The sequence below is a fragment of the Salarias fasciatus genome, chromosome 7, assembly GCF_902148845.1.
Source record: "Salarias fasciatus chromosome 7, fSalaFa1.1, whole genome shotgun sequence".
In the NCBI taxonomy this organism is placed as follows: Eukaryota; Metazoa; Chordata; class Actinopteri; order Blenniiformes; family Blenniidae; genus Salarias; species Salarias fasciatus.
The window spans coordinates 9,222,738-9,247,398 of record NC_043751.1 but is presented as its reverse complement, the minus strand read 5'-3'; the positions used below and the strand labels follow the sequence as shown (position 1 = coordinate 9,247,398).

General features: G+C 46.9%; 1 protein-coding gene across 1 annotated transcript; it reads right to left on the bottom strand.

Moving 5' to 3' along the window:
• LOC115391553 (peroxisomal succinyl-coenzyme A thioesterase-like) lies at window positions 1-14,731 on the bottom strand. Its single transcript, XM_030095829.1, has 11 exons — window positions 14,536-14,731; window positions 14,352-14,451; window positions 14,079-14,269; window positions 13,802-13,971; window positions 12,456-12,575; window positions 10,377-10,459; window positions 9,873-9,963; window positions 1,639-1,719; window positions 717-858; window positions 519-614; window positions 1-173 (listed from the first exon to the last, which is right to left on the bottom strand). The coding sequence occupies exons 1-11, from the start codon at window positions 14,729-14,731 to the stop codon at window positions 1-3; spliced, it is 1,443 nt and encodes a 480-aa protein (XP_029951689.1).
• Between the last annotated feature and the right edge of the window lie 9,930 nt (window positions 14,732-24,661).

Below are 24,661 nucleotides of genomic sequence, written 5' to 3'. Positions count from 1 at the left end.
TCAGCTGTAGAGGGGGGATGGCGGTGGCTCTCCGGTGAAGGAGTGGGGGTCCTTCTGCAGAGCAGAGCACGAGGCCTGGAAAGGCGGAAAGGCGGTGTCGGAGCGACAAACAGAGAAAGAGAAGGCGAAAATAAAGCGCTCAATGAACTGTTCCAATGCGTGCACCATCTGTACTGGAGAACCCACCTCCACAGGGGGAAATGAGAGACACCGAGAGAGAAGACAAGTATGGAGTGATGGAGACAAGTCACGTGAGCATAACACAGAAACAAAAATGAGGAAGAGGGATAACAGGAAAGACACTGAGTCTTTACGAGGACACAGGAAACCTGACTGGGCAGGCTTTTAGAGAATCATCCGCTGAACACAAACAGCTTCAATCACTATAGTTTGACTTTCACTGTGTCCATCACAGTAATTTAGCAATTTCAAAACAAGATCCGCAAACTTCCTTTAAACCATTAAGTTTTGTCAGAATTAAAGGTGGGAAGGTGGCGCTGCAGCAGGTCTCGTTTCACTGAGCAGATTCTTCCAGAGAAAGAGCAGGATCTTCTTCCAGGAGTCCTCTTGAGCTCTGGAATGTGCCACCGGCTCTCCGCCCCACAGAACCATCACTTCACACAGAGGAAACACAAGTCAGAGCTTCAGTGATGGATTTTAATCCAGATTATCTGCCTGTCCAGTGTTTATTAGTCAGAACAATGTCAAGAACGTACTCTTCTTTTTTGTGATGGTTGATCTGAATTTGCCATATGGAAAGTGTGGCGTGTACGGGGGTTCGATCAGGTGACCTGCGTCAGGGTAGGACAGGACGGTCAGCAGATGGCTGTTCCCTGCTCGCTCCATCATCTCCTTCATCTGGAAAACAGAGAAATCAAATCAATAAACACTGGAAAACCATTTCCCTTTAAAAACAGCATTGATTTCCTACTTTTCAAAATGTTTCGACTGTGCCATTTCAGAAACATCCAAAGCCAAAAGTCAGGGCAACGGCATCTGAGAGTGACCAGGGACAAATCAGGATCGATTTGAAATTTATGTTAACATTACAGTAAATGGGAACTAAAATTTAATTCTGCAATATCTCAGTCTAAAACAGAAGGAACAATCAGAAAAGTGGCTGAACCTAGTACAATGCCATTCTAACTTATTTTTAAAGGTTAATTTTAATCATATGATCCAGAACAGAAAAAATATGGGTCTGTGGCATTTCCATAAGGTAACAAAAAAAATGAAGGTCCACATATACAACAAACACAAAATTGAAGCTGAGAGTCTACTGAAAGGAGAGTGCACAAACAGATTTGCCCTATCTTCAATATATGGAACTTGATCCAAAAGAAAATAAAACAAAAATTGAAAGGAAAAAAAGATAAGTAGGGATGTTTTAGTATTCAAGATATCGAATAAAGTAGATCAAGTAAATAGACAACTTATTTGTGTTGTTTTACATCAGATTGGGAGGGGAGGTCTGCATTTTCTGAGTGCTTTTACAATTATTTTGTACTGGTTACCTTTGTAGATCTTTACAAAGTAGTTTCCCAACATTTGTTTTGCAGAACGGATCAGTGACTTTTACATCAGCTCTTTGCTCCGTGTTGGAGTGCTTAAAGAAGGTTGTCTTTTCACCAAACTCACGTCGTTTGCAGCCTCTCGAGTAGGCGACATCTGATCGTCCTCACCAACAATCAGCATCAGAGGACACTGCAGTCGTCCCACCTGCAGACAGAAACACAGCAGTTCCTTCATCAACCACTTTGTTTTCCTTTCCAACATAGACCCTTTCTCTCTGCTTTGCTTAGAAGTTTAATGATGTGTTCTTTTCATAAATGCTTGGTCTCCATCGCAGTGGAGACGGCAAAACTACTGTTTCTAAAAAAGCCTGTTGTCCATCTACATTAATATAGCGGAAATGCTCACATTTTTAGAACGCTGCTGTGAAAATGTGAAAATAGTCTGAAATAAAAATGCAAAACCAATGAGTTTTCACTTGAAACATTGTAGAGTAAACATGGCCCGAGAAATGCAGAAAAGAGATCCATAAATCTCTTAATCCAGCTGATGACCCCAATGAAGACTCAATGTCGAGCTGCTTTGCTCAACCAGACACTGTGAATCATTTCATATTTGTGTTCTATTCCACACTTGGCAGTGTCTGTTGACTCTTGACGTCTTCTGTATTGTCACTCATTACCTTTTTCCCTCTCATCAGTTTGTTTCAGCTCAGTGCTGAATCGAGCAGCATAATGACAGATCTGCTGGATTCATTCCTGGCTGGACTTGTTTCTTTGGTGCCGACTCTACAATGCATCAACAAGGAGACGAGTCCGACACAACATTCTGCGGTGTCTTTAAAAACAAAAATTCTGGATAAAAATCACTTTCATTCTATGATATAATTTTGATGAAGTCAATCTTTCGGCACCTCGCTCATGTCTCACACACTCAAGGTCCAAATGTTCCATTTGAGTATCGGTTCTGGTGGACTATGTAACGCGATACCCAGAAGCAGCGCCATATGCACTATCTCTGCAGAGTGTTGCACAGATGTAGTTTCACATTGTCTCCCGAGTCGGGATAACGAAAGCGATTCTCACTGACCAGGGCACCTCGTTCATGTCCTGCAGGTTAAAGGAGCTGTATGGATTAGTGGGCATCAAGTCTGGCATCAAGTCTATTTGAACCAGCCTTTATCATCCACAGACCAACGGTCTGAGATTCAGTACTTCCTGGACCTGACAGCAAAGCTTCCCACACTTTGGAGGTTGTCACGGGAGAATTTGCTCCTGGCCCAGGAACGCCAACAGAGGGGCCAAGCCAGGAGATAGTTTTGTTTTACTCCCTACATCCAGCATGACACATCAGTGCGATTGTCTAGGCCGGATGGCTCTCCTGCTGATGATTGGCTTCCAATCTTTGACTGGAGAACTCACAACCTGAGACCGACACTTTACATCCATTTACCACAATGATTTCCAAAAACACTGCCAAACTCAAAAACAAAACACAACACTGCAACTTCCCCTAGAACTGCCACCTTAACGTGGTGGGGGAGTTTGAGAGCCCGCATGATCCCAGGAGCTATGTTGCCGGGGGGCTTTATGCCCCCTAGTAGGGTCTCCCATGGCAAACAGGTCCTGGGTGACGGGCCAGACTGAGAGCAGTTCAACAGCCCTTATGAGAAGAGAGACAACAAAGGTCGTTACGTCGCCCGGTATGGCGCAGCCGGGGCCCCACCCTGGAGCCAGGCCTGGGGTTGGGGCTCGTAAGCGAGCGCCTAGTGGCCGGGTCTTTGCCCACGGGGCCCGGCCGGGCTCAGCCCGAATGGACGACGTGGGCCTGACCTCCGGAGGGCTCACCACCCACCGAGGGAACCGTAGGGGCCGGGTGCAGTGTGGATTGGGTGGCAGCTGACGGCAGGGTGCCCGGACACAGAGACTGCCTCGAGGGACATGGAATGTCACCTCATTGGCGGGGAAGGAGCCCGAGCTTGTGAGGGAGGTTGAGAGGTACCGACTAGATATAGTCGGGCTCACCTCCACACATAGCCTGGGCTCTGGAACCCAACCTCTCGAGAAGGGCTGGACTCTCCACTTCTCTGCCGTTGCCCGCGGTGAGAGGCGGCGGGCTGGTGTGGGTTTGCTTATAGCCCCACAGCTCAGCCGCCATGTGTTGGAGTTCACCCCAGTGAACGAGAGGGTTGCATCCCTGCGCCTTCGGGTCAGGGATAGGTGCCTCACTGTTGTCTCGGCTTACGGGCCGAACAGCAGTGCAGAGTACCCGGCCTTCTTGGAGTCCCTGGGAGGGGTGCTGGACAATGCTCAGAGTCAGAGTCAGAGTCAGCTTTATTGTCAATTTCTTCACATGTACTTGACATACAAAGGAATCGAAATTACGTTTCTCACTATCCCTATGCGTTTAACAGGGACACCAGTAAAAAGTGCAAGTGCACAACAAGACAAATCCTAAGTTAATAAATAAATAAATAAAATGCAGTAGCTAAAATTCAAATATAAATGTAAATATAACAGTAGCAGCAGGTGTGTGCAATTTGCATATTTGTGCAGAGTCTCAGCTTGGAAGGGGGGAGGGAGAGTCCAATATTCCTAGACTCCTCCTGCCAGCCTGATGTTCCTTCTGGCTGGGGCTGAGAGTCGGGAGGGAAGAGAGTTCAACAGCCTCACAGCCTGGTGGATGAAGCTATTTGTGAGTCTGGTGGTACGGGATCGGAGACTCCTGTACCTCCTTCCAGAGGGCAGGAGGGTGAACAGGCTGTGTGCAGGGTGATTTGCATCACTGACGATTGTGATGGCTTTGCGGGTGAGGCGGGTGGTGTATAAGTCTTGCAGGGAGGAGAGTGGTGCACCAATTATCCTCTCAGCTGTTCTCACAATGCGTTGTAGGGCCTTCCTGTTGTAGTCAGTACAGCTCCCGCCCCACACGGTGATGCAGCTGGTAAGGATGCTCTCAATCGTTCCTCTATAGAACGTGATCATGATGGGTGGTGGTACGCTTACCCGCTTCAGTTTGCGCAGGAAGTAGAGGCGCTGCTGTGCTTTCTTGGCCAGTGCTGTTGTGTTGGTGGTCCAGGAGAGGTCGTCACTGATGTACACACCCAGGAACTTGGTGCTGCTCACCCTTTCCACTGCAACACCGTTGATGGTCAGTGGGGGGTATTGGGTGTGGCTTCTCCGGAAGCTGACGACAATCTCCTTGGTCTTGCTGACGTTTAGCAGGAGGTTGTTGTCTGTGCACCATCTGGTCAGTAACTCCACCTCTTTCCTGTAGTGGGTCTCATCGCTGTTGGTGATGAGGCCCACCAGTGTTGTGTCATCCGCAAACTTGACAAGATGGTTGGAGCTGTGGATTGATATGCAGTCATGTGTCAGCAAGGTGAAGAGGAGGGGACTGAGCACACAGCCTTGTGGGGCCCCTGTGCTCAGGGTGATGCTGCTTGAGATGTTGTTGCCGACACGCACCACTTGAGGCCTCTGGCTGAGGAAATCCAGCAGCCAGTTGCAGAGGGAGGTGCTGAGGCCCAGTTTGTCCAGTTTGCAGATGAGTTGTTGTGGTATTATGGTGTTGAACGCTGAGCTAAAATCTATGAACAGCATTCTCACATATGAGTCCTTCTTTTCCAGGTGGGTGAGCGCTGGGTGGAGGGCAGAGCAAATTGCATCGTCTGTGGATCGTTTTGCTCTGTATGCGAACTGGTACGGGTCCAGGCTGGGGGGCAGGGTGGATTTGATGTGTGACAAGACTAGTCGTTCAAAGCACTTCATGATAATGGATGTCAGTGCCACAGGACGGTAGTCGTTGAAGCAGGATGGAGATGATTTCTTGGGCACAGGTATGATGGTGGTAGCTTTGAAGCCTGATGGCACAATAGCTTGCCTCAGGGAGGTGTTAAAGATGTCTGTGAAGACATCTTTCAGCTCCTCTGCACAGTCTTTCAGCACACTGCCAGGAATGTTGTCTGGACCCGCTGCTTTCCGGGTGTTGATTGCGGACAGTGTCCTCTTCACGCTGGCGGCAGACAGGCACAGAGGCTGGTCGTGCGAAGGTGGTGGTGTTTTCTGTGGGCGAGTGGTGTTTTGTTCCTCAAAGCGTGCAAAAAAAACTGTTCAGGTTATTGAGCAGAGTGATGTCGCTCTCACAGCTTCGTGGTGCAGGTTTGTAATCTGTGATGGCTTGAATGCCCTGCCATAGGCTCTGTGCATTCTTGCTGTCCTTGAAGTAGGAGGTTATCTTGTTTGTATGATCTTGTTTTGCTTTTCTGATGCCACGGGACAGGTTGGCTCTCGCTGTTCTCAGAGCTGATTCATCCCCAGCTTTGAAGGCTATATCTCTGGCCTTCAGCAGCCTGTGGACGTCTCCTGTTAGCCATGGTTTCCGGTTAGCTCGAATGGTGATATTCTTGATATGGGTCACGTCATCGATGCATTTGGTGATGTAGGAGGTCACAGTGTCTGTGTACTCTTCAACATCAATGAGGTTATTGCAGGTAGCCGCTTCCTTGAACATTTCCCAGTCTGTTGTTCCAAAGCAGTCCTGTAGAGCAGAAGTTGCCCCCTGTGGCCACACCCTTACTTCTTTCAGAGCAGGTTTGATGACCTTCACTCTCTGTCTGTATGCAGGCAATAGCATAATGGTAAGGTGATCAGAGGCGCCGATGTGGGGGAGGGGGGTGGCTTTGTATGCTCCTTTGTGCTGCGTATAAACAAAGTCCAAAATGCTGTCCCCCCTCGTCGGAAAATGGATGTGTTGATGGAACTTAGGAAGAACAGTTTTGAGATCAGCATGGTTGAAATCTCCAGCAAGGATGATGAAGCCGTCTGGTTGTGCTGTTTGTTGTTCACTGATAGCCTGGTACAGTTCAGTCAGTGCCGCACTTCTGTTGCTGTTGTTCGTTGGGGGAATATAAGTAGCGACCAGCAGGATCGAACTCATCTCCCTCGGCAGGTAAAAAGGGCGACACTTCACGATCATGAACTCCGCCAGAGGTGAGCAGTGTTTGTATACGACAGTGGCATCCTGGCACCACGCTTCGCGGATGTAAACACAGACGCCGCCACCACGTATCTTCCCTCCTTCTACGAGAGCCCTGTCGGATCTGTAGCATGTTAGCTGTTCCAATTGTATCGCCGAATCCGGGATGTTGTCATTTAGCCAGGTTTCAGTGAAAACAAGCACACAACAGTCACTCACTTTGCGGTTCGCTGATCTCAGAAGTCGGATGTCATCCATTTTGCTGTCCAGTGATCGTACGTTCGCCAGAAGGATAGATGGTATGGCTGGGCGAGTTGGCTTAGCCTCTAGCCTAGCTCGGACACCTCCGCGCTTGCCCCGCTTCCTCGTCCGAGCACACCGCTTCCGACGCCTCCTTACCGGGGGAGGGGTAGCAGGCGAGTCCGGCGAGTTAGCAGGGCAGCGTAGCAGTCCCAGTTCCTTTAGCAGGTACTCCAATTCCGTGGTCAAAACTCGGCAAATCTTGCTTCTCCGGATGTGGAAAAAAGCTTGTCGACTGTACTCATATTCCGATTTAGACTGACAAGAAAAACTTTCAGACAAACACTTAAACAACGCATTATCGGGAGAGCGTGAGGTCGCTGCGTCTACACGCGCCACCATCTATAGATAAAAAATGCTCCGACTGGGGACTCCATTGTTCTACTGGGGGACTTCAACGCCCATGTGGGCAGCGACAGTGAGACCTGGAAGGGGGTGATTGGATCGCACGGCCTCCCCGATCTGAACCCGAGTGGTGTTCTGTTATTGGACTTCTGTGCTAGTCACAGTTTGTCCATAACGAACACAGGGCACGTTCGAGCACAGGGGTGTCCATAAGTGCACTTGGCACCAGGACACCCTAGGTCGGAGGTCGATGATCGACTTTGTTGTCGTGTCATCTGACCTCCGGCCGCGTGTTTTGGACACTCGGGTGAAGAGAGGGGCAGAGCTGTCGACTGATCACCACCTGGTGGTGAGTTGGATTCGCTGGCGGAGGAGGAAACCGGACAGACTTGGCAGACCAAAACGTGTTGTGAGGGTCTGCTGGGAACGTCTGGCGGAACCCTCTGTCAGCATGGCTTTCAACTCCCACCTCCGGGAGAGCTTCTCTCATGTCCCGAGGGAGGCTGGGGACATTGAGTCCGAGTGGACCATGTTCTCCACCTCCATTGGTCGTAAGGTCTCCGGTGCCTGTCGTGGCGGCAAGCCCCGAACCCGGTGGTGGACACCGGAAGTAAGGGCTGCCGTCAAGCTGAAGAAGGAGTCCTATCAAGCCTTGCTGGCTCATGGGACTCCCGAAGCAGCTGACGGGTACCGGCAGGCCAAGCGAACTGCAGCCCGAGCAGTTGTGGAGGCAAAAACTCGGGTCTGGGAGGAGTTCGGGGAGGCCATGGAGGAGGACTATCGGTCGGCCTCGAAGAAATTCTGGCAAACCGTCCAGCGCCTCAGGAGGGGAAAGCAGGTCTCCGCCAACACTGTTTACAGTGGAGGTGGGGAGCTGCTGACCTCAACTGGGGATATTGTTGGACGGTGGAAGGAATACTTTGAGAACCTCCTCAATCCCGTCGCCACGTCTTCCGTGGAGGAAGCAGAGGCTGAGGTCTCAGAGGTGCACTCGTCCATCACCCAAGCTGAAGTCACTGAGGTGGTTGGCAAGCTCCTCGGTGGCAAGGCACTGGGGTGGATGAGATTCGGCCTGAGTACCTTAAGTCTCTGGATGTGCAGGGACTGTCTTGGTTGACACGTCTCTGCAACATCGCGTGGCGGTTGGGGACGGTGCCTCTGGATTGGCAGATCGGGGTGGTGGTCCCCCTGTTTAAAAAGGGGGACCGGAGGGTGTGCTCCAACTATAGGGGGATTACACTCCTCAGCCTCCCCGGGAAAGTCTATTCCAGGGTACTGGAGAGGAGGATCCGACCGATAGTCGAACCTCGGATCCAGGAGGAACATTGCAGTTTTCGTCCTGGTCGTGGAACAGTGGACCAGCTCTATACCCTCCATAGGGTGCTCGAGGGTTCGTGGGAGTTTGCCCAACCAGTCCACATGTGTTTTGTGGATTTGGAGAAGGCATTCGACCGTGTCCCTCGTGGTGTCTTGTAGGGGGGTGCTCCGGGAATACGGAGTCCGGGGCCCCTTGTCAAGGGCCCTCCGGTCTTTGTATGACCGGAGTAGGAGTCTGGTCCGCATTGCCGGCAGTAAGTCGGACCTGTTCCCGGTGCATGTTGGACTCCGGCATGGCTGCCCTTTGTCACCGGTTCTGTTCATAATCTTCATGGACAGAATTTCTAGGTGCAGCCAGGGGCCGGAGGGGGTCCGGTTCGGGAACCACAGGATTTCATCTCTGCTTTTTGCAGATGATGTTGTCCTGTTGGCTTCATCGAACCCGGACCTACAGCATGCACTGGGGCGGTTCGCAGCCGAGTGTGAAGCGGCAGGGATGAGGATCAGCACCTCCAAATCCGAGGCCATGGTCCTCGACCGGAGGAAGGTGGCTTGCCCCCTCCAGGTTGGTGGAGAGACCCTAGCCCAAGTGGAGGAGTTCAAGTATCTTGGGGTCTTGTTCACGAGTGGGGGACGGATGGAGCATGAGATTGACAGGCGGATCGGTGCAGCGGCTGCAGCGATGCAGTCCTTGTATCGGTCCGTCGTGGTGAAGAAGGAGCTGAGCCAAAAGGCGAAGCTCTCGATTTACCGGTCAATCTACGTTCCCACCCTCACCTATGGTCATGAACTTTGGGTCATGACCGAAAGGACAAGATCCCGGATACAAGCGGCCGAAATGAGCTTCCTCCGTAGGGTGGCTGGGCGCTCCCTTAGAGATAGGGTGAGGAGCTCAGTCACCAGGGAGGAGCTCGGAGTAGAGCCGCTACTCCTCCACATCGAGAGGAACCAGCTGAGGTGGCTCGGACATCTTTTTAGGATGCCTCCTGGACACCTCCCTAGGGAGGTGTTCTGGGCATGTCCCACTGGGAGGAGACCCCGGGGAAGACCCAGGACACGCTGGAGAGACTATGTCTCTCGGCTGGCCTGGGAACGCCTTGGGATCCTCCCAGAGGAGCTGGAGGAAGTGTCTGGGGACAGGGAAGTCTGGGCATCCCTGCTGAGACTGCTGCCCCCGTGACCCGGCCCCGGATAAGCGGTAGAAAATGGATGGATGGAACACTGCAACTTCTCAAATATGGACAAAGGCTGCACTGATTTATTAGTACACACAGCCTTACATTTTTTATAGCTTCAGAACCTACCTCCTCTGAATGATTGCACTGCCTGCTTCTATTTTAGCTCAGAATTTGTCCTTGTAGGAATTTCTGTGATTTTGAAGTGCATGTTTTTGCTTGGCTCAGCTTGCTGGTAATACTCACATCCACTTTCTGTAAAGGGTCAGAGGTGATGGGCAGCGTCAGATCTCGGAAGATTACCTGGTTCTCCTCATTGATACGGACCTTAGAATTGCTGGGTGGACAAAGCAACAGGGATGATTGCACAGATAAAACAAAAACTTCTAAACAGAAACTGCTTATCAAAGGATGGATCTAAGATTTTGTAATGTGCCATTAAAGTCAGTGAACAGAGAAATGAAAAACTGCCTTTTCTTTGACTGGTCATTAAAGTTGAGGTGCGATGAAAGAACAAAGAGCCCATAGATTAAAAAGCACCATGAAAAAAATCCAGTGTAAAGTGGAGGGAACATCATGATTTGTGGCTGCCTTTCTGAAGACCAGGCAGCGCTGCATTTCATGATGAATAAGGGAAAAAAATACAAAGAAGAATTAAAAAAAAAAACAAAAAAAAAACTTTCATCTTGCACTTTTTGTACGATTTATATTATGTACAATGAATATTGGTTTTGAAATAACACTTCTCACCTGTTAAGGGACCTCATAATGCCTTCAAAATCTTCGTCAACTGGCTGCACATGATTCCCGCTGATACACACTGCACATCTGAGCTGAGAGAAACACACACTTCTATCATTCACACAGAAGCAGGTGGCACAACAAAGCTGATCACAATTTGTTCGTGTTCTATTTTCACAGCAAACTACCAATCTAAAGCAATAACACGGTCCATTTGCAAAATTTACAATATATTTGCAATCTTTCCAAAGTTAATGGTGCGAGATAGGGTTCAGTCCATCAGGTTCAATGTAAGTTTTTGTAATGGAATGTGAAATGCAGTCATGTTATTCAAAACGAATGTCCCCACAGGTAGAAATAAAGTAACCTTGACCCTTTGAAACTCAGAGCACAGAGAGCAGAGATCATCCTAATGATGAGCTGGGTTACATGGATCACTTTTATCTCGGTTTGAATTCTTTCTGCGATCAACCACCACCCAGTCAGTGAAGGCTGCAAGGACCTAGACACAGATTATGATGATACCCTGGATATTCCGTGACACTTCCCTCTTGAGCAGGGTGGAACTGGGCTCAGCCATAGACCCAGTCTCCAGGAGAGTCATTAGGGCCGCACCAGACCTTTGGCCATCAGCTGTTGGTCCTGGAAGGTTCTGTCCACATTCTCTTCTAGTCACTGTGTCTGTCTCGGTCTTTATACCCCTCTGTGAGTCTTGGTGCCCTGCAGTTCTGAGTCGTTGTGTTCAGCTCTGAGTCAGTGTGTCTGTGATTCCGTGTCTGTTCTGTTCTGAGTGTCTCTGTCTCTGCCTCCTCTCATCCCATCATTCCTATGACCTTTTTTCCTCTGGCTCTGTTGCCGTGGTCCCAGTCGCAGGCCCAGATTCACTTTCTGCTGCCACTCTTTTTCTAGTCAGTTCCTGGTCCCCTAGCTTGGCTTTTGAGTTTTCCACTTGTCCTGTTCCTGCCAGTCCCATTTCTGTTGGTGCTCCTTTTTGCTTCATTTCCAGGGCTCGTTGGCATGAGGTTCACCCTGTGGCCCACTGTTAAAGCTATGGTGGTGGGTGAGCTGGCAGTCCCATCCGTCCCCCTCTTCCACCCAGGATGTTAGACAGTTGGACCCTTCTTCTAGAGGTGCCGCCTACTGAGTTCACGGTCTTTACCCTGGTTGAATTTGTCGTTCACCAGGAGGCGCACGTAGGAGAGACAGTACGGTCACATTCTGCACTCCTGCAGTCACTAGCACTGTGAATTTGTTTTGGTTTTTTCCAGTTCTTTGTGTCAGGTGGGGAGTGCTGGACTGTGTTTGCAGAGGCCGGCTGCTGATGGCAGTGATTTGTACCACCTGTAGTGCTGGGTGGGGATCATTCCCTGATAAGCAGTCGTTCTGTTTACCTGGACCTCAGACCTCATCTGGTGCTGGATCATAATCGTACTCTCTCCCGTCAGTGTGTGAGACAGGTGTTTCAGCTCTAGATGTTCTGAACTTCAGTCTAATTTTGTGTTGCTTCTGACTTCAGGCTGATGTCCTGCATCGCCAGCAATCCAGTCTTGTTCTGCATCTAAGTCCTGGCTGTCCACCTGCCCACGCCCCAACCACGAAGTCTGCTCTTTCCAGGAGGAGCTGTACTTTACACATGGCAGTAAGTTTGATTTGATTTTGATTTGATTTTGACATGAGAGCTGCATGTATACTGACAGTAGATTGTTCACAGATTGACTCTATTCACTCATCAGAAGACTTACAAAGGCAATTATGTGTACTGATTTTTATTTAGGCGGATTGAAGGAAAGGAGAAAGGAGACTGTATCTATGTGTCATCGTTATGTGACAAAATGAGAAAAAGTTCAAGCAGTGTGAATCTTTTGCAGGCCACTGGATTTTGACAATAAGTCTCGGGACAATACCCCCTATAGCATCAATTCTGTGATTTAAAAGACATTTCAGATATTATTATAGTGTCCCTGATGATTCAGTAAAAGAAGTTGAGAACTTTGTACTTCAGGTTAAGATAGTCTCTGACATAATAACAGAAAGCATTTTGCTGTGATGAAGGCTAAGAGGAGGACAGTAGATTTCCCTTGAAGTTACCTTCATCACTTCGGAGTAAGTAGCCATTCTGACGGTTACACTGGAACCCAAAGAAAGTCCCAACATGGCAATCCTGCTCCCGAGGATCTGAGGATGCTCCTGCAGGAATTTGTACGCAGTCTGTAATCAGAAAACAAAAGGTTAATGAAGTGTTTCTTTTCTGGCCACATCTTAGTTATTCCAACAAGCAGGCTGCTGATCTGAAAGAGACTTTTGACCCCAACATGTCCTGCTGAGTGTTCAATAGCATTTGTCTGTGAAACTAATTTTTCAACCAGCTTATAAAGTTTATAAATGACATTTGTTCACTGATCAGTAAATCTTACAGAACAGGGTGTGATCTGGTCTGTTAGGTCAAACCAAGGCTGTTGCCATTGTGTGTTAATCATAGAATGAAATACAAATGATTGACAAATTTCAGTCCCTGACTTAAAGCAACACTAAGGAACTTTCAGTTTTCGTTGATTTTGGCAGCGCCAGTGGACAAAAGCAGTAGTGTTTTGCCTGAAGGAATACTACAGTTCTCATGAGGACTAGCGCGTGACGTCGTAAAATGCTGCTGCCGGTGGCATGCTGTCAGACTGAACTCGCCTTCATTTGTTTCCAGTGGCTGTGTGAAGGATGGATAGCGACGAGGTAATGAATCTAATGGTGGGCAAACAATGTTATATCATGATGTGACGCATGCCGTAAAGCAGTCCGCACATTTGGAGTTTTTTAGTGTGCAGGGTTCCTGCCACCCTCCTCACAGCTGCTTAGTCCAAGTGAAGCAATACTGACGCCCTCAGGCCGTGACAGAGGGGTCATTCAACCAGTTGTAAGTCGATGTATCATCACAAAAGATATTAAAATGTTTTATTAAGGTTGAAAAGTTCCTTAGTGTCGGTTTAAGTCACCCTGTAAAGAATGAACTGCGGTCACATTCATATTTAATCGATAAGTAATCTATACACACACATATGCACACAATCAAGTCAGCAATGAGTGAGTGGTCTTTCAAGGTGCCAGACCGATAGTTTTTGATTTATGTGCAACATCACTCTGAACCACAAGTGTGCAAAAAATCAGTTACTGTGCAAAATACTTGGTTATATCACTTGTGTTGTTTTAAAACATGTCAACAAATTGATGGCTGAAGTTTCGAAGAAATTCTTGAGACGATTTCACATATAGAAGATTGTCATCTGAGAAACACTGAAGGCCAAGGCATTCATTGACAAGCAGAAGAACCAGACCCAGTGACTTCTTTCCTAGTGTTTCCAGTTCCTCTGTCTTCCTCTGGATATTGTAAGTTTTACAGAGTGATCAGAAATCCAGATTTCACATTATGTGGAAAAGAGATTTACCTCAAAGTACTGGAGGTTCACCATCTTTCCTGTTTCCTTGACGATATCAGCTGTCAGGTAGTCGATGGTCAAAGCAGCTAAACCGTGTGAGGCCATTAGCGCTGCACGATACTCCACCAGCTGCCCTGCACTCCCCCAAAGGTCAAGAATAGCAGGAAAAGGTCCAGGTCCTTCACACAAGTCAACATGGTTTAGATCATCATATCGTGGACATGATAACGATCAAAAGTAATGTTAAAAGGCTTTTCATGAGTTCTTGACCTTCCTCTGGTCCTACCTGGGGGCAGAAAGAGGGTTGCAGTGAGTCCACCCTCTGTGACCGGGATCCTGCGGACACCAGGCGACATGTACCAGCGCTCCACCAAGGCACTGGCAAGAGGGACAAGATCTGCAAAGCCCTCTTTCCTGTGACCCTCGTACACCGACACTGTGACCAACATGGGCTCCTGGACGTTCTTCTTCCGAATCCTGAGGAAAGACCAGCCGGTTACTGATACATGGTTCAAACCTGGAGAACATCATCTGCAAACATTCAGCCCAGATGGTCTACCTGAGTCCAGGTTTGCTGCCTGGAACTGGTCTGAGGCTCCACAGTAGACCCATCGGTTCAATTCCAGAATATCTTCCTCCCAGACTGCAGTCCTCAGACACTGTCAAATGGAAAAGGAATAAATTCTAGATGACATTTTCCACGTAACTCCCTTTTATTGAAGGCCATGTGGAGAATTTCATACCGTTCACACTGCCGGTTTCATCAGAAATGTAGTGAGCGAACGCATCCCAACCAAAATCGTCCTCACACTGGTGGAAGGAGTGGATGGTCAGCTTAGAACGAGGGGGGGCATTCTGGACCAGGATGACAAACTTCTCGTCCATGAGTCCCCGAGACGGATTCACCGACAGCTGGACACAACGATGCTTCTCGTCCATCCTGAACTGAACAGAGAAGACAAATCAGCAGAAGACAGCAAAATGTGACAAAAAGTTTGGGGACTTTTGTCTAGGCTATTTTTTCTTTTTAATCAATACAATGTGTTCTATTATGACTTAAACTTTTAAAGCTACATAGCCACCCATGCATTGGGTCGTCACTTCCCGCATCAACCTCTACACCTGCCTGCAGATAGACGTAATTATGCCTAATTAAACAAAAAGATGCAAAAACAAACAAACAAAAAAACAGGACTGCCGGCAATTTCCAGCTCCAAACTAAAATATCAATCCGGAATGAAGAAAAACCTCTGACACTTTATGTGCGCCGAGGAAGAGCAGGTTAATAACCCACTGAAAAGGCAAAGAGGAAACCAGAGCCAATTCTTCACCCTGGGGTTTGAGCTGGTTGGTCTCCCTTGCCAAAGTGCTCACCTCTGCTTATACCCTCAGCCAGTCTTGCTTTGCCTTAATGGTGCTCAGGTGTTTCTGTGGCAAGGTAAGGAGAAGGGGTGAGCGCACACACACAGACATGCAGACAAGGGGCTCACACGTAACACCACCAAACCATGAAGGCAGCAGGCATACTGACTGGAAGCCGGGACATACAATTAGGGGAAAGTTGTGGCCTCAATCTTTCTGCTGCTGACTGTGTCGAGATAACCAGTTGAGTGGTAAGTTAGCAGTGGAGCTGTTTCACACATCCATCACTTTGGGGGTGTAGAGCTCTTGTTGCTCACTCCCAAGACAAAAGCAAATCTGTTCCTGAATTCTGCTCCTGGTCACTGTGGAGCCCAGCGGGGACCCCCAAAAGAGGTCAACATCTCATCCACCATCCTTTGGTGAGATGACATGTAGACTTCATGACACTCTGTGAAACATTCTATGATGAAAGTCCAAGAATTTCCACCTTCGTTTGTTTCATGAGAGCTTGTACCAGATCACTGTAGGGGGCATGAGAGTGGTGATTGGGCCCTTTTTGGTTGGTGCAGGCATCACAACATCAAGATACACGAAGTTCTACATCCTGTCTAGCGCTTGATCAATCTGCTGTCTCACACAGTGAAAGTTTGGTGATTCCAAAGTGCCCAGTGCTTAAAGAGCAGTGAATCATCTGAAGAGCCTGTGGGCCAAATCCAGGGGGAATTAGTACCTGCAGGACATTGGTCTGTGCCACTTTCAGTACAGCAGGCCATTGTTCCCCTCAGAGTTACTCCACTGAGAATGGTATGCCCTCACCTCAGGTGCTTCAGCTGAAGCCTCCACCCACTGAGGACACTGACCCCAACTCCAGCCACCTTTACATCTGGACCAGGGTCAAATCAGCCTCCTGCTGGCATTACAGTTGTAGCAACCCCTCCGCTTGGCTGATGACCTGGGTGGTCGCCACCAGCGGTAACCTTTGACTGCACCCCTTGTTGCTGGCAATAGTGGCACACAGCTGCCACACATGGACACCAGGACAGGGAATCTGCATTCCCATGATGCCTTGCACATCAGTGATGGGTCTCAGTGTCACATAGTTACAGATCTTTTAGCCACCAAGCCAACTGAATGTCTGGATGTTTGAAAGTCAGGAGCCAGCTCAGTGGAACATTGCCAGTGTGGATGAAGAAACAAAGACCATGCAGATAAGGTTGAAAATGTTTCACAGACAGGACCACAGCCAACAGTCTGGTGAAGCAATAATTCTTTTCTGCCTAACTCAGAAAACATCTGAAGTATCCCACTACTTTTTTGTGAGACAGCTACAGAAATGATGCATGAATCTTGAATACTGACTACCCAGAACTCATGGATAAGCTGTTGGTCTTCAACCTAGATCTGCAGCAGCTTCATCCTCTTCATGTCAGCCCTCTCTACAGTCACAGTCATCAACTGGATGTGAGTTGGCAACCAATGATTTGGGTGGGTTGGTGCTCAGGTGCCCAGGATACCTGAGTGTAATGACTCTCTCTCTCTCTCTCCTTTTGAGTCCTGCTGCACATAATGCATTCAGCTCATCATGGGTTTTAACGTTTTATTGATTTACAATCCCAGAAACACTGGAGAGCCTTCTCCACTGGGTCTTTTGTCCGCAGATCCAACAATAGCACGTCAGTCCTGTGTCTGCCGTCCAGTAATTCAGCCCCTCTCATATGGAGCCACTAATCCTTTTAACCCTGCCAGCTATTGGGAGACAGGGGAGGAGAGTCACTGATTATTGATCCCAGGTGTCCCTCCTTACCTGTCACCCATGGCTTTCCTGTGGTTTCCTTCAACACCTCCCCTGCACAGCTGAGCTCAAAGCACACCCCACCACCATACTGAGTCCATAATTACTGCCACATTTCTGGATGAATTTGTTGTCTTGAATGACATGATGAACGCTGATTTTTAATCATTCCTTTTTGAGGGCAAAAACAATCAGCTCTGTTATTTCTAGGTTAGGTTGTAGGAATTTTTGACACATCCAGTCATTACTGCACTTTTTCAGGAGCTATACAGGTCTGTGGTCATTCATTGGAACTGTTATAAAGAGCTGTGTGTCATCTGCATAGTTATGATAGGGGATGTTGTAATGTTCCAAGATCTGAGCCAGAGGGAGCATGTGTAGGTCAGGTTAAAAAAAAAAAAAGTCAATGATAGAGCCTTGAGAAACCCCACAAGGGATTTTCAAATGCTCAGACTTATATTTAGCAACTGATACATAATAGTCCCTTTCTTGAAGTCAAGATTTAAATTATCTTAATTTATCACAGTACAAGAAGTTCCCAATCATTTCTCAAATCTGTCAAGCGATAAGTTGAGGACAGCTCTGTCGAAAGCAGCACTAAGGTCCAGAAACACTGGAAGTGAGTTTTTAGATGTTCACATACCTGTATATGTAATACAGCACTTTAATAAGTAGAGTTTCACTGATGTGATTTCACCTGAATCCAGACTGAAAAACAGACTCTTTCTGGCACAAAAACATTAAGAAGTATAAAAATCTTTTCTTCAATTATCTTGCCGAATGTAGTTGGAGGTAGTTTTCCTCCTGGTCGCTAAGCACTGCGGGTGCCGTGCACCCTTTTAGTGGGACTGCTTGTCGGGACGGTGAGGGGAAGAGTGATCAATCTCACTGTGCACAGTGGACTGCCTGCTACAGTACAATGATCTGCGTGTTGTTTACCTGTTGTTGCTCGGCGCCCAGCTGACTGTGCATAATTTGTATGTGTGCGTCTTTGAACAGCCCTCTGACGCTCATGTTCTCCACTGGATGGGGAGTTGCTGCACCTGGTATCCAGTATATTCAGTCCTGTCTTAGTTGATTTCATTTTACCGAAACTTATGTCTGTGTTTTATAGTGGGCTGCTGTGCTGCTGTTTTGGATCTGTCTTTTGCCATTTTGGTTCAATCTTTTAATCAGCTTTGAGTGAGTTATCCCACGGACCCAACGTAATAGAGGGGCCAAACAATGTTGATCCAGTCATATTTGAACTAACCCCATCTTGTTTGAAGTGGTTCTTACGGTGTCAAAATGCAGTCAATCATAAATTCGGGGCTAAAAGGCAAGAGAAAAATTCATTTCCTTTCCAAAAGGTTGAAATGGAAAATGGAAATGAAAACATTGTGTGACTTATAACCCTTCAATGTCTCCATTAATTGGGAAAAGTCCATATTCAGGACCTCCAGATCAGTCTTACGCAACAGTGTGTGTGAATGAAACAATGAGTTTTGAATGATTTGTTATCACGCATTTCGTTGAGAGTCAGGGAATCATAGCTGTTCTGCAGAGGAAGTTCAGCTGCCAGAATTGAGTATCTGAGGTCTCTTGGTTGCTCTCCACTGGTGTTTCCTCTGTTATGTACAACATGACACCAGATCTGAGCTGGCGTGGATGCCTTAGGTTTGACTCCAATGTTGTTCCCGTCAGAAACGTCATCAGAGATGTTTGACTTTGGAGCCTCAGCAGCTATTTCAGTCATTTTAGGACAAATCTATGGAGTGTTGTAGCCAAGTATGATGCTCAGAGTTGGCATTCATGGTTACATGAAAGAAACAGTTTCATTTGCCATGAAACTTTGTGTGTGTCTCTGGTGGAAGATACCATACAGCAGGGAGAGCTCAACCCTTCCCCCTCCCTCTGAAACCAAGGTTCAAAGCCTGCCTGTTCAGCAGGTAAACAATGGTGATTGAATAGCTTTGCAGACTCTGCCCTCTGCTGTGATATCATCTGCTCAGCCATGAGTTCCAACCCTCCACCTCTTCAGTCTTCCTCCCGGGACCTTTTGAACATAAGCGGGACAGCTCCTGTTCAAGAGCTGGCTAGCAAGAACTGCGAACAGCTAACGAAGAGTAGGCCTGATCCACAGGCCATGGACCAGAGGCCTGACCCAGTATCTCAGCACCAGGAGCAGCCCTGCCGTAAGAGGAGCACAGCCTCAACTCTTCACCAACTTTCCTCTCTAAGATTTCTCCACAGGCTAAGTGACCAGCTTCCTCCAGCCTGGGAAACAACGGGCAGGACCTTCACCACTCTGGCCATAAGCACATGGCACAGTGGAGCAGTGTGTTAAGCCTAGTCCATGCTGCCCAAGTCCACGTGGGTGCGTGTTGTGCATTGGTCCCTGTGACGTAAAAAAGCGTGATCAATTCCTGTCCGCTAGGGTCCGGGCAGATGGATCAGCGGACGTCTGCGCGCAGCCCAAATTTTGTGACCAAACAAACCAAAGCGATACTAACTTTGAAAAGTGACTGTGTGAAGCCTTCAGGCTGTCGCTCTGTCTACAAAGACTTCCATAGAGTGAAAAACTCATGGACGGAGAGAGCAGACTCTGACAGGAGGGAGGAGAAGATCTGCCGACAGAAATGAAAGTATCTAATCGCTCAGGTGCCGCCCCCACGATTCAGAAGCAGTAAAAAAGGCTAAATAAACTCTCATACTAAATGATAATAGACTGACAATGTATGTGCCTCCTTTTCTATAAATAATCTGTAATAAAAGACAAGATAAAGAGTCTGGAGCAATGGAAAAGCTTCTCAAGGATGCGTGGATCAGTGCGCATGCATGGAACATGCACCGCTGAGGTCAAACTGTCGCATGAGAGAAAACGCGTGCGCATCAGTAGTGCGTGGAAACAGACATGTGGACATGGGAAGCATGGACCAGACTTTAACGTGTGAAGATGTGGGTGCATTATGTGTCTAAAGTGCAATTTAAAATCCAGGTATAGTGAAGATCCAGGCGTTCTATCTCTGGCATATGGCAGAACACCTAAAGGCCGGGGCTTCCTCCCACCAGCATGTTCTCATACCTGAACATTAACCAGCACTGGAAGGTCACTGAACACAACAGAGTCTAGTGAATTTAATTCTTAACATCACTCTACTCCCAGGGTGTCCACCTGCGGTCCCCAACAGCCACCTTCCTGCATGTTTTCGCTCTCACCCTGTTGCAGAACACCTCAATCTCATATTGATGTCCATCCTCAGACTGTAGAAAGGCCCACTAACGAGTCCCTCATTAGGTTTGCTGCAGCTGGGAGAAAGCTAAACACGCAGGACGTCGGCCCTTCAGGACTGAGTTTGAACACCCTGTGACAGAAAGCAGAAAGTAAACATACTATTTTGTCATTTCAGTCTGTAGTCCCATAATTAGTGGAAGACTTATTTTCTTTAGCCTGAACTCCTTACTGATCATTCTTAATGTTGGGAGAGATAGACAACATTTGATCGACGTTCAACATTACATCTATCCAGCCATGAAACTACAACAACAGATTAAACGGATTCACCATAGTCTTAAGTTTCTATCTTCTTGAGGTCCTCCATCTTCCCGTCTGAAGCTCAGTCTCCGAGGGTGCTCCCTCTAGTCCATCCTAAAACCGGTCTGCATCAGTCTCTCTTGGTCCCAGATCATGCTTCTCTCAGGGTCTGCCTTCATGCTTAATTTTATTGTCCTTTCAGTTTGATGTCCTCTTCTTATCACTTTCCTTCCAAATCAAATCAAATCTTATCAAAGCAAGATCTCAACAAAAGACTCCCAGACAACCTACATTTCCTTATCTTCCTACACTGTCAACCCCTTATCTGCTTAGCAAGGCGTCACATACAAAGTAGTCTGCTTCAACTGAAAATAACGATGTGCATGTTTTAATCATCAACCTTAAATCATATTTCATAAAATGTATTTACATCATTTTACTTACGCCTGACCAGCCGCTCCTATGAGGGATAAACAGACATTGTAGAGAGGAAGAGAGTTCCATGTTTGGAAGAACTGACATTCCTTTGAGTTTGACTCAGTAAAAGGTGCGGGGAGGAGAAACAGCCTGCGCTGTACGGTGCATGCAGAGCACAGGGGAAGAAAGCTTTAATCTACAGCAAAAAAAATCCCACCTTAAACTAAAGCAAGCACATTAGACATCCATAAGAACCCACAGATAAAGCCACTGACATGCTGCTGTGGATACAGCACCCCCATCAGGAGAACCTCCAGTGAGGAGACCACATCCCCACCAGGAGCGCCTCCTGCTGCCATAGTGCGGATGCTGGAAGGATACACACCATTGACTATTTTATTTTTGCATTTTATTGTGTTGGAATGGAGGAGTGTACACAAATAATACATTTGTGTTTATTATGCTGGAATATACAGAAACAAAACTTTATCTTAATTAAATGTGGTGGATGCATTGTGCATAAAGTTAAAAGGTTGAAACTAATAAAAAGTTGAATAAGGACATTTTATTTGATTCAGTTTTATATGATGGAATTTGCAGAAAGAGTAGAATTAGGCTGAAAACTATTTCTTTAAAGTTTATTCAAGCTGTGCATCACATTTTTGAAAAGTAAAGTAAGAAAGTAACTAATTACTTTTGAAAATAAGGAGTCACTAAAGTAACAGGATTGATTTCTTGGAGGAGTAATCAGTAATCACTAACTAATTAGTATTTACAAGTAACCTAATCAACACTATCAGTGGGTGACTGCCACTTATCACAAAACATACCAAACCTGTCTTTTATTTGTTTCATGTTCATAAACTAAAATAGGAGGTCTGTTCATCTTGTTTTTCAGTTTAACTGTTTCGAACTGTTTTAAGTTTGGCTGCTGTTGTGAACTCTTTTTGTTTGTTTGTCCACCTTGATACAATCATGAGTGCCAGTTGGACTTTGTTAAATGCATGTGACTGTATTTTTCAGTCTTGTACAATGGTTTGGTTTTGACAGTTTAACAATAAATTCCACAGCATTTTTTTTTACCTACAATCCTATGACCCCACATTTTAAACTAAAAACTGCCTTTTTTTCATTAAGTTTTGATATCATAGATCATTAGTTTCCAACACGATTTGACTTAACTTAAGAGGACACATATTTGTCTTTTCAGTTGTTATTTGTTATGTTTGCATCAATCCATGTTTGATACACTTAATAAACATGAAACATTCTCATAAAACATCCACCAATGACTTACTGTAGACACAGGGCTCCAGTCTCCTCTCTTCAGGGTTCACTCTGGTTTTCCTCCAACGAAGGTGCTTCACTTCTTACCGGGGTAAATCACTGGTAACTGAAACTGAATGGCTAACATGCCCCGCAGGAGGTTATGTCCTGGATAACAGATCAATGAATATAAAAGCTCCACCTCCTGACCAATCAGCTCTCTTGGAAAATGACTTGCCCAGAAGATTCTGGTTGGTGTGCAGATTGTGAGAGGAGCACTTCTGAGAGTTTGAGAAATAATTAAATCAAATCTTGTCACTGAGTGCTTTGAATTACGTTTTGGACCTTGTTCATGTTCATAGCTGCAGAAACACGTCGTGTGTGTGTGTGTGTGTGTGTGTGTGTGTGTGAGCGTTCTCGTATTTCTATCCTTGTTGGGGCCAAATGTCCCCACAAGGATAGCAAAACGTGGAACGACGTGCCTTGTAGGGACCTTTTTCCGGTCCTAAGTAGGAGAAACAGTGTTTTCTTGACCATGTTGTTGTTACTGAAAAAAGTAAAAGTGCAAAAACATTTCTTTAGGGTTAGGCTTTGTTGTGGTGTGGGTTAGGGTTAGGGTAAGGGTCAGGGTTAGGGGCTAGACATGAATGGGAGTCAATGGACGGTCCCCACAAGGATAGAAATACAAGACTGAGCGTGTGTGTGTGTGTGTGTGTGTGTGTGTGTGTGTGTGTGTGTGTGTGTGTGTGTGTGTGTGTGTGGGAGTGATTAGGAGGAGGCCTTCGTGTGCCTGGTTGGTGGACCTCCCCTCCTGATGTGTGATGGTTGGGTGCTTCTTGAGTTAGCAGTTCACCGACTGCGGTTGCTGAGTGCCCGGGTCTTAGCGGGACTGCTCCTGGCTTGCCCTTCACCGTGGGGCCCATGGAGGACAGTGGCTCGCCCTCCGGAGGGAAGATTTCTTCAGTCCAGACGTCATCCCCACAGCCCTTTCTTACCCTACTCTTTCACACACTCACGGGGTTGGCCATGGCCCTCTGTCTGAGTGGGCGGGGGCAGTTCTAGGGGCCTGGGGCCCTCTGCCTCTCTGGTCTCGGCCGGGGCCTTCTTCTGCCCCCTTCTAGACCAGTGTGTGGATGTCTTCCTGGATGGGCTGGCTGGGATCTGGGCTCTGGGATTGCTGCAGACTGTCTGGGTCCTGAGGACCTCTCTGGCATCTGATATTCTCAAAAGTCAGAGGTCATATTTGTATGATCACAGTCACATTTGAATGATCACACTGATCTTTGATCTCTCTTCATATTCTGCATGTGGACTCAGTCACCGTGTTGTGTTAAGACTTATGGTGATCTGTATTAGGTCTCTCCTGTTGTTCTGGTTTTTAATTTGATACCTGGATCCTTAGCTTGCACATCTCAGATAATTCCAGCTATGTTTCCCAACAAAAGCCCGTAGGATGTTCTTTGATATAGCTCTCTGCAGGTGTGTTAGTTCTGATCGAACAGTCCACTTCTTTCCTCCCTCTCTCTATATCTCTCTCTACCTGTCTTTCTGTCCCCCCGTCAGGTCCAGCAATATCATGTACAAGTATTCAAACTCAATAAAATAAAGGAAGAAGTCATAATCAAAAGGAGCTTTATACCTACAATCATTTATTGAAAGATCAAATCTCTTTGGCACATTACAGCAGCCACAGCGCTTCATTCTGCTTGCATCGATGCTGGACAGGACACACACACACACACACACACACACACACACACACACACACACAAAAGGTATTATTATTCCAACAGAAAACGCTGAGCACCAAACGAACTCATTGGAAAATCTAAACTAAAGGAAGATTGCCGAGGAAGCTCTTCCATAAATGGCTGGGATGGAATAAAGTCAATTTGAGTGACCAGGACGTTTCCACATTGAACATTTGAAACTGGATGTAACTGTGATTGGCCCAGCCTGTCACATGACCACATGACATGGACAGAGGAGGCAGTGCGATAGGGCGATTTATGCAAAACTTTAACTAATAAAATAAAACCAACAGCTGATTTATATGAATGGAAGTCTGGTCAAGACTTTCCCAATAATCCTGCCACCTGAAAGATTAGCAGGTCGCCACAGCCTGTGATCACTCAAACTTTGAGTTTCTCTCAGAGAACTAAAAAAAATTGAAGTTTCCAGTGTTGATTTTAATCATGTTTCATACAAAATCACTCATTCATACAATTATTTCAATAATTTAATCAAGGATAAAAACAACAGTTTGTGGAACACTGGATGGTCAGAGGCCATGTTCAGCTTAGAAGTACTGAAAACAATTCAGCAGCTCTCCCTACTGCACCTGAAGTAACATTACTCATTCTTGATTATATGTGCACCAATTATCTCCAGACATTTCCGGTTCATGGTGCAAATAAGGCAAATCCCCACTGATCTCAGCCACACATGAGTATGCCTTTGTTGTACTTGTCACTGCTGGTCATGAGGTACTTTTGGTCAGAGGTATTTTATTGTCACT

Bases quoted from the DNA above. Each gene is read 5' to 3' on its own strand.
- LOC115391553 (XM_030095829.1), bottom strand. From the start codon at position 14,731: ATGGACGAGAAGCATCGTTGTGTCCAGCTGTCGGTGAATCCGTCTCGG. The intron at 615-716 runs GTACGTTCTTGA...CTCTGTGTGAAG, and splicing joins AACCATCACAAAAAAGAAGA to TGATGGTTCTGTGGGGCGGA. The intron at 174-518 runs GTGAAACGAGAC...TGGGTTCTCCAG, and splicing joins TCTCTGGAAGAATCTGCTCA to TACAGATGGTGCACGCATTG.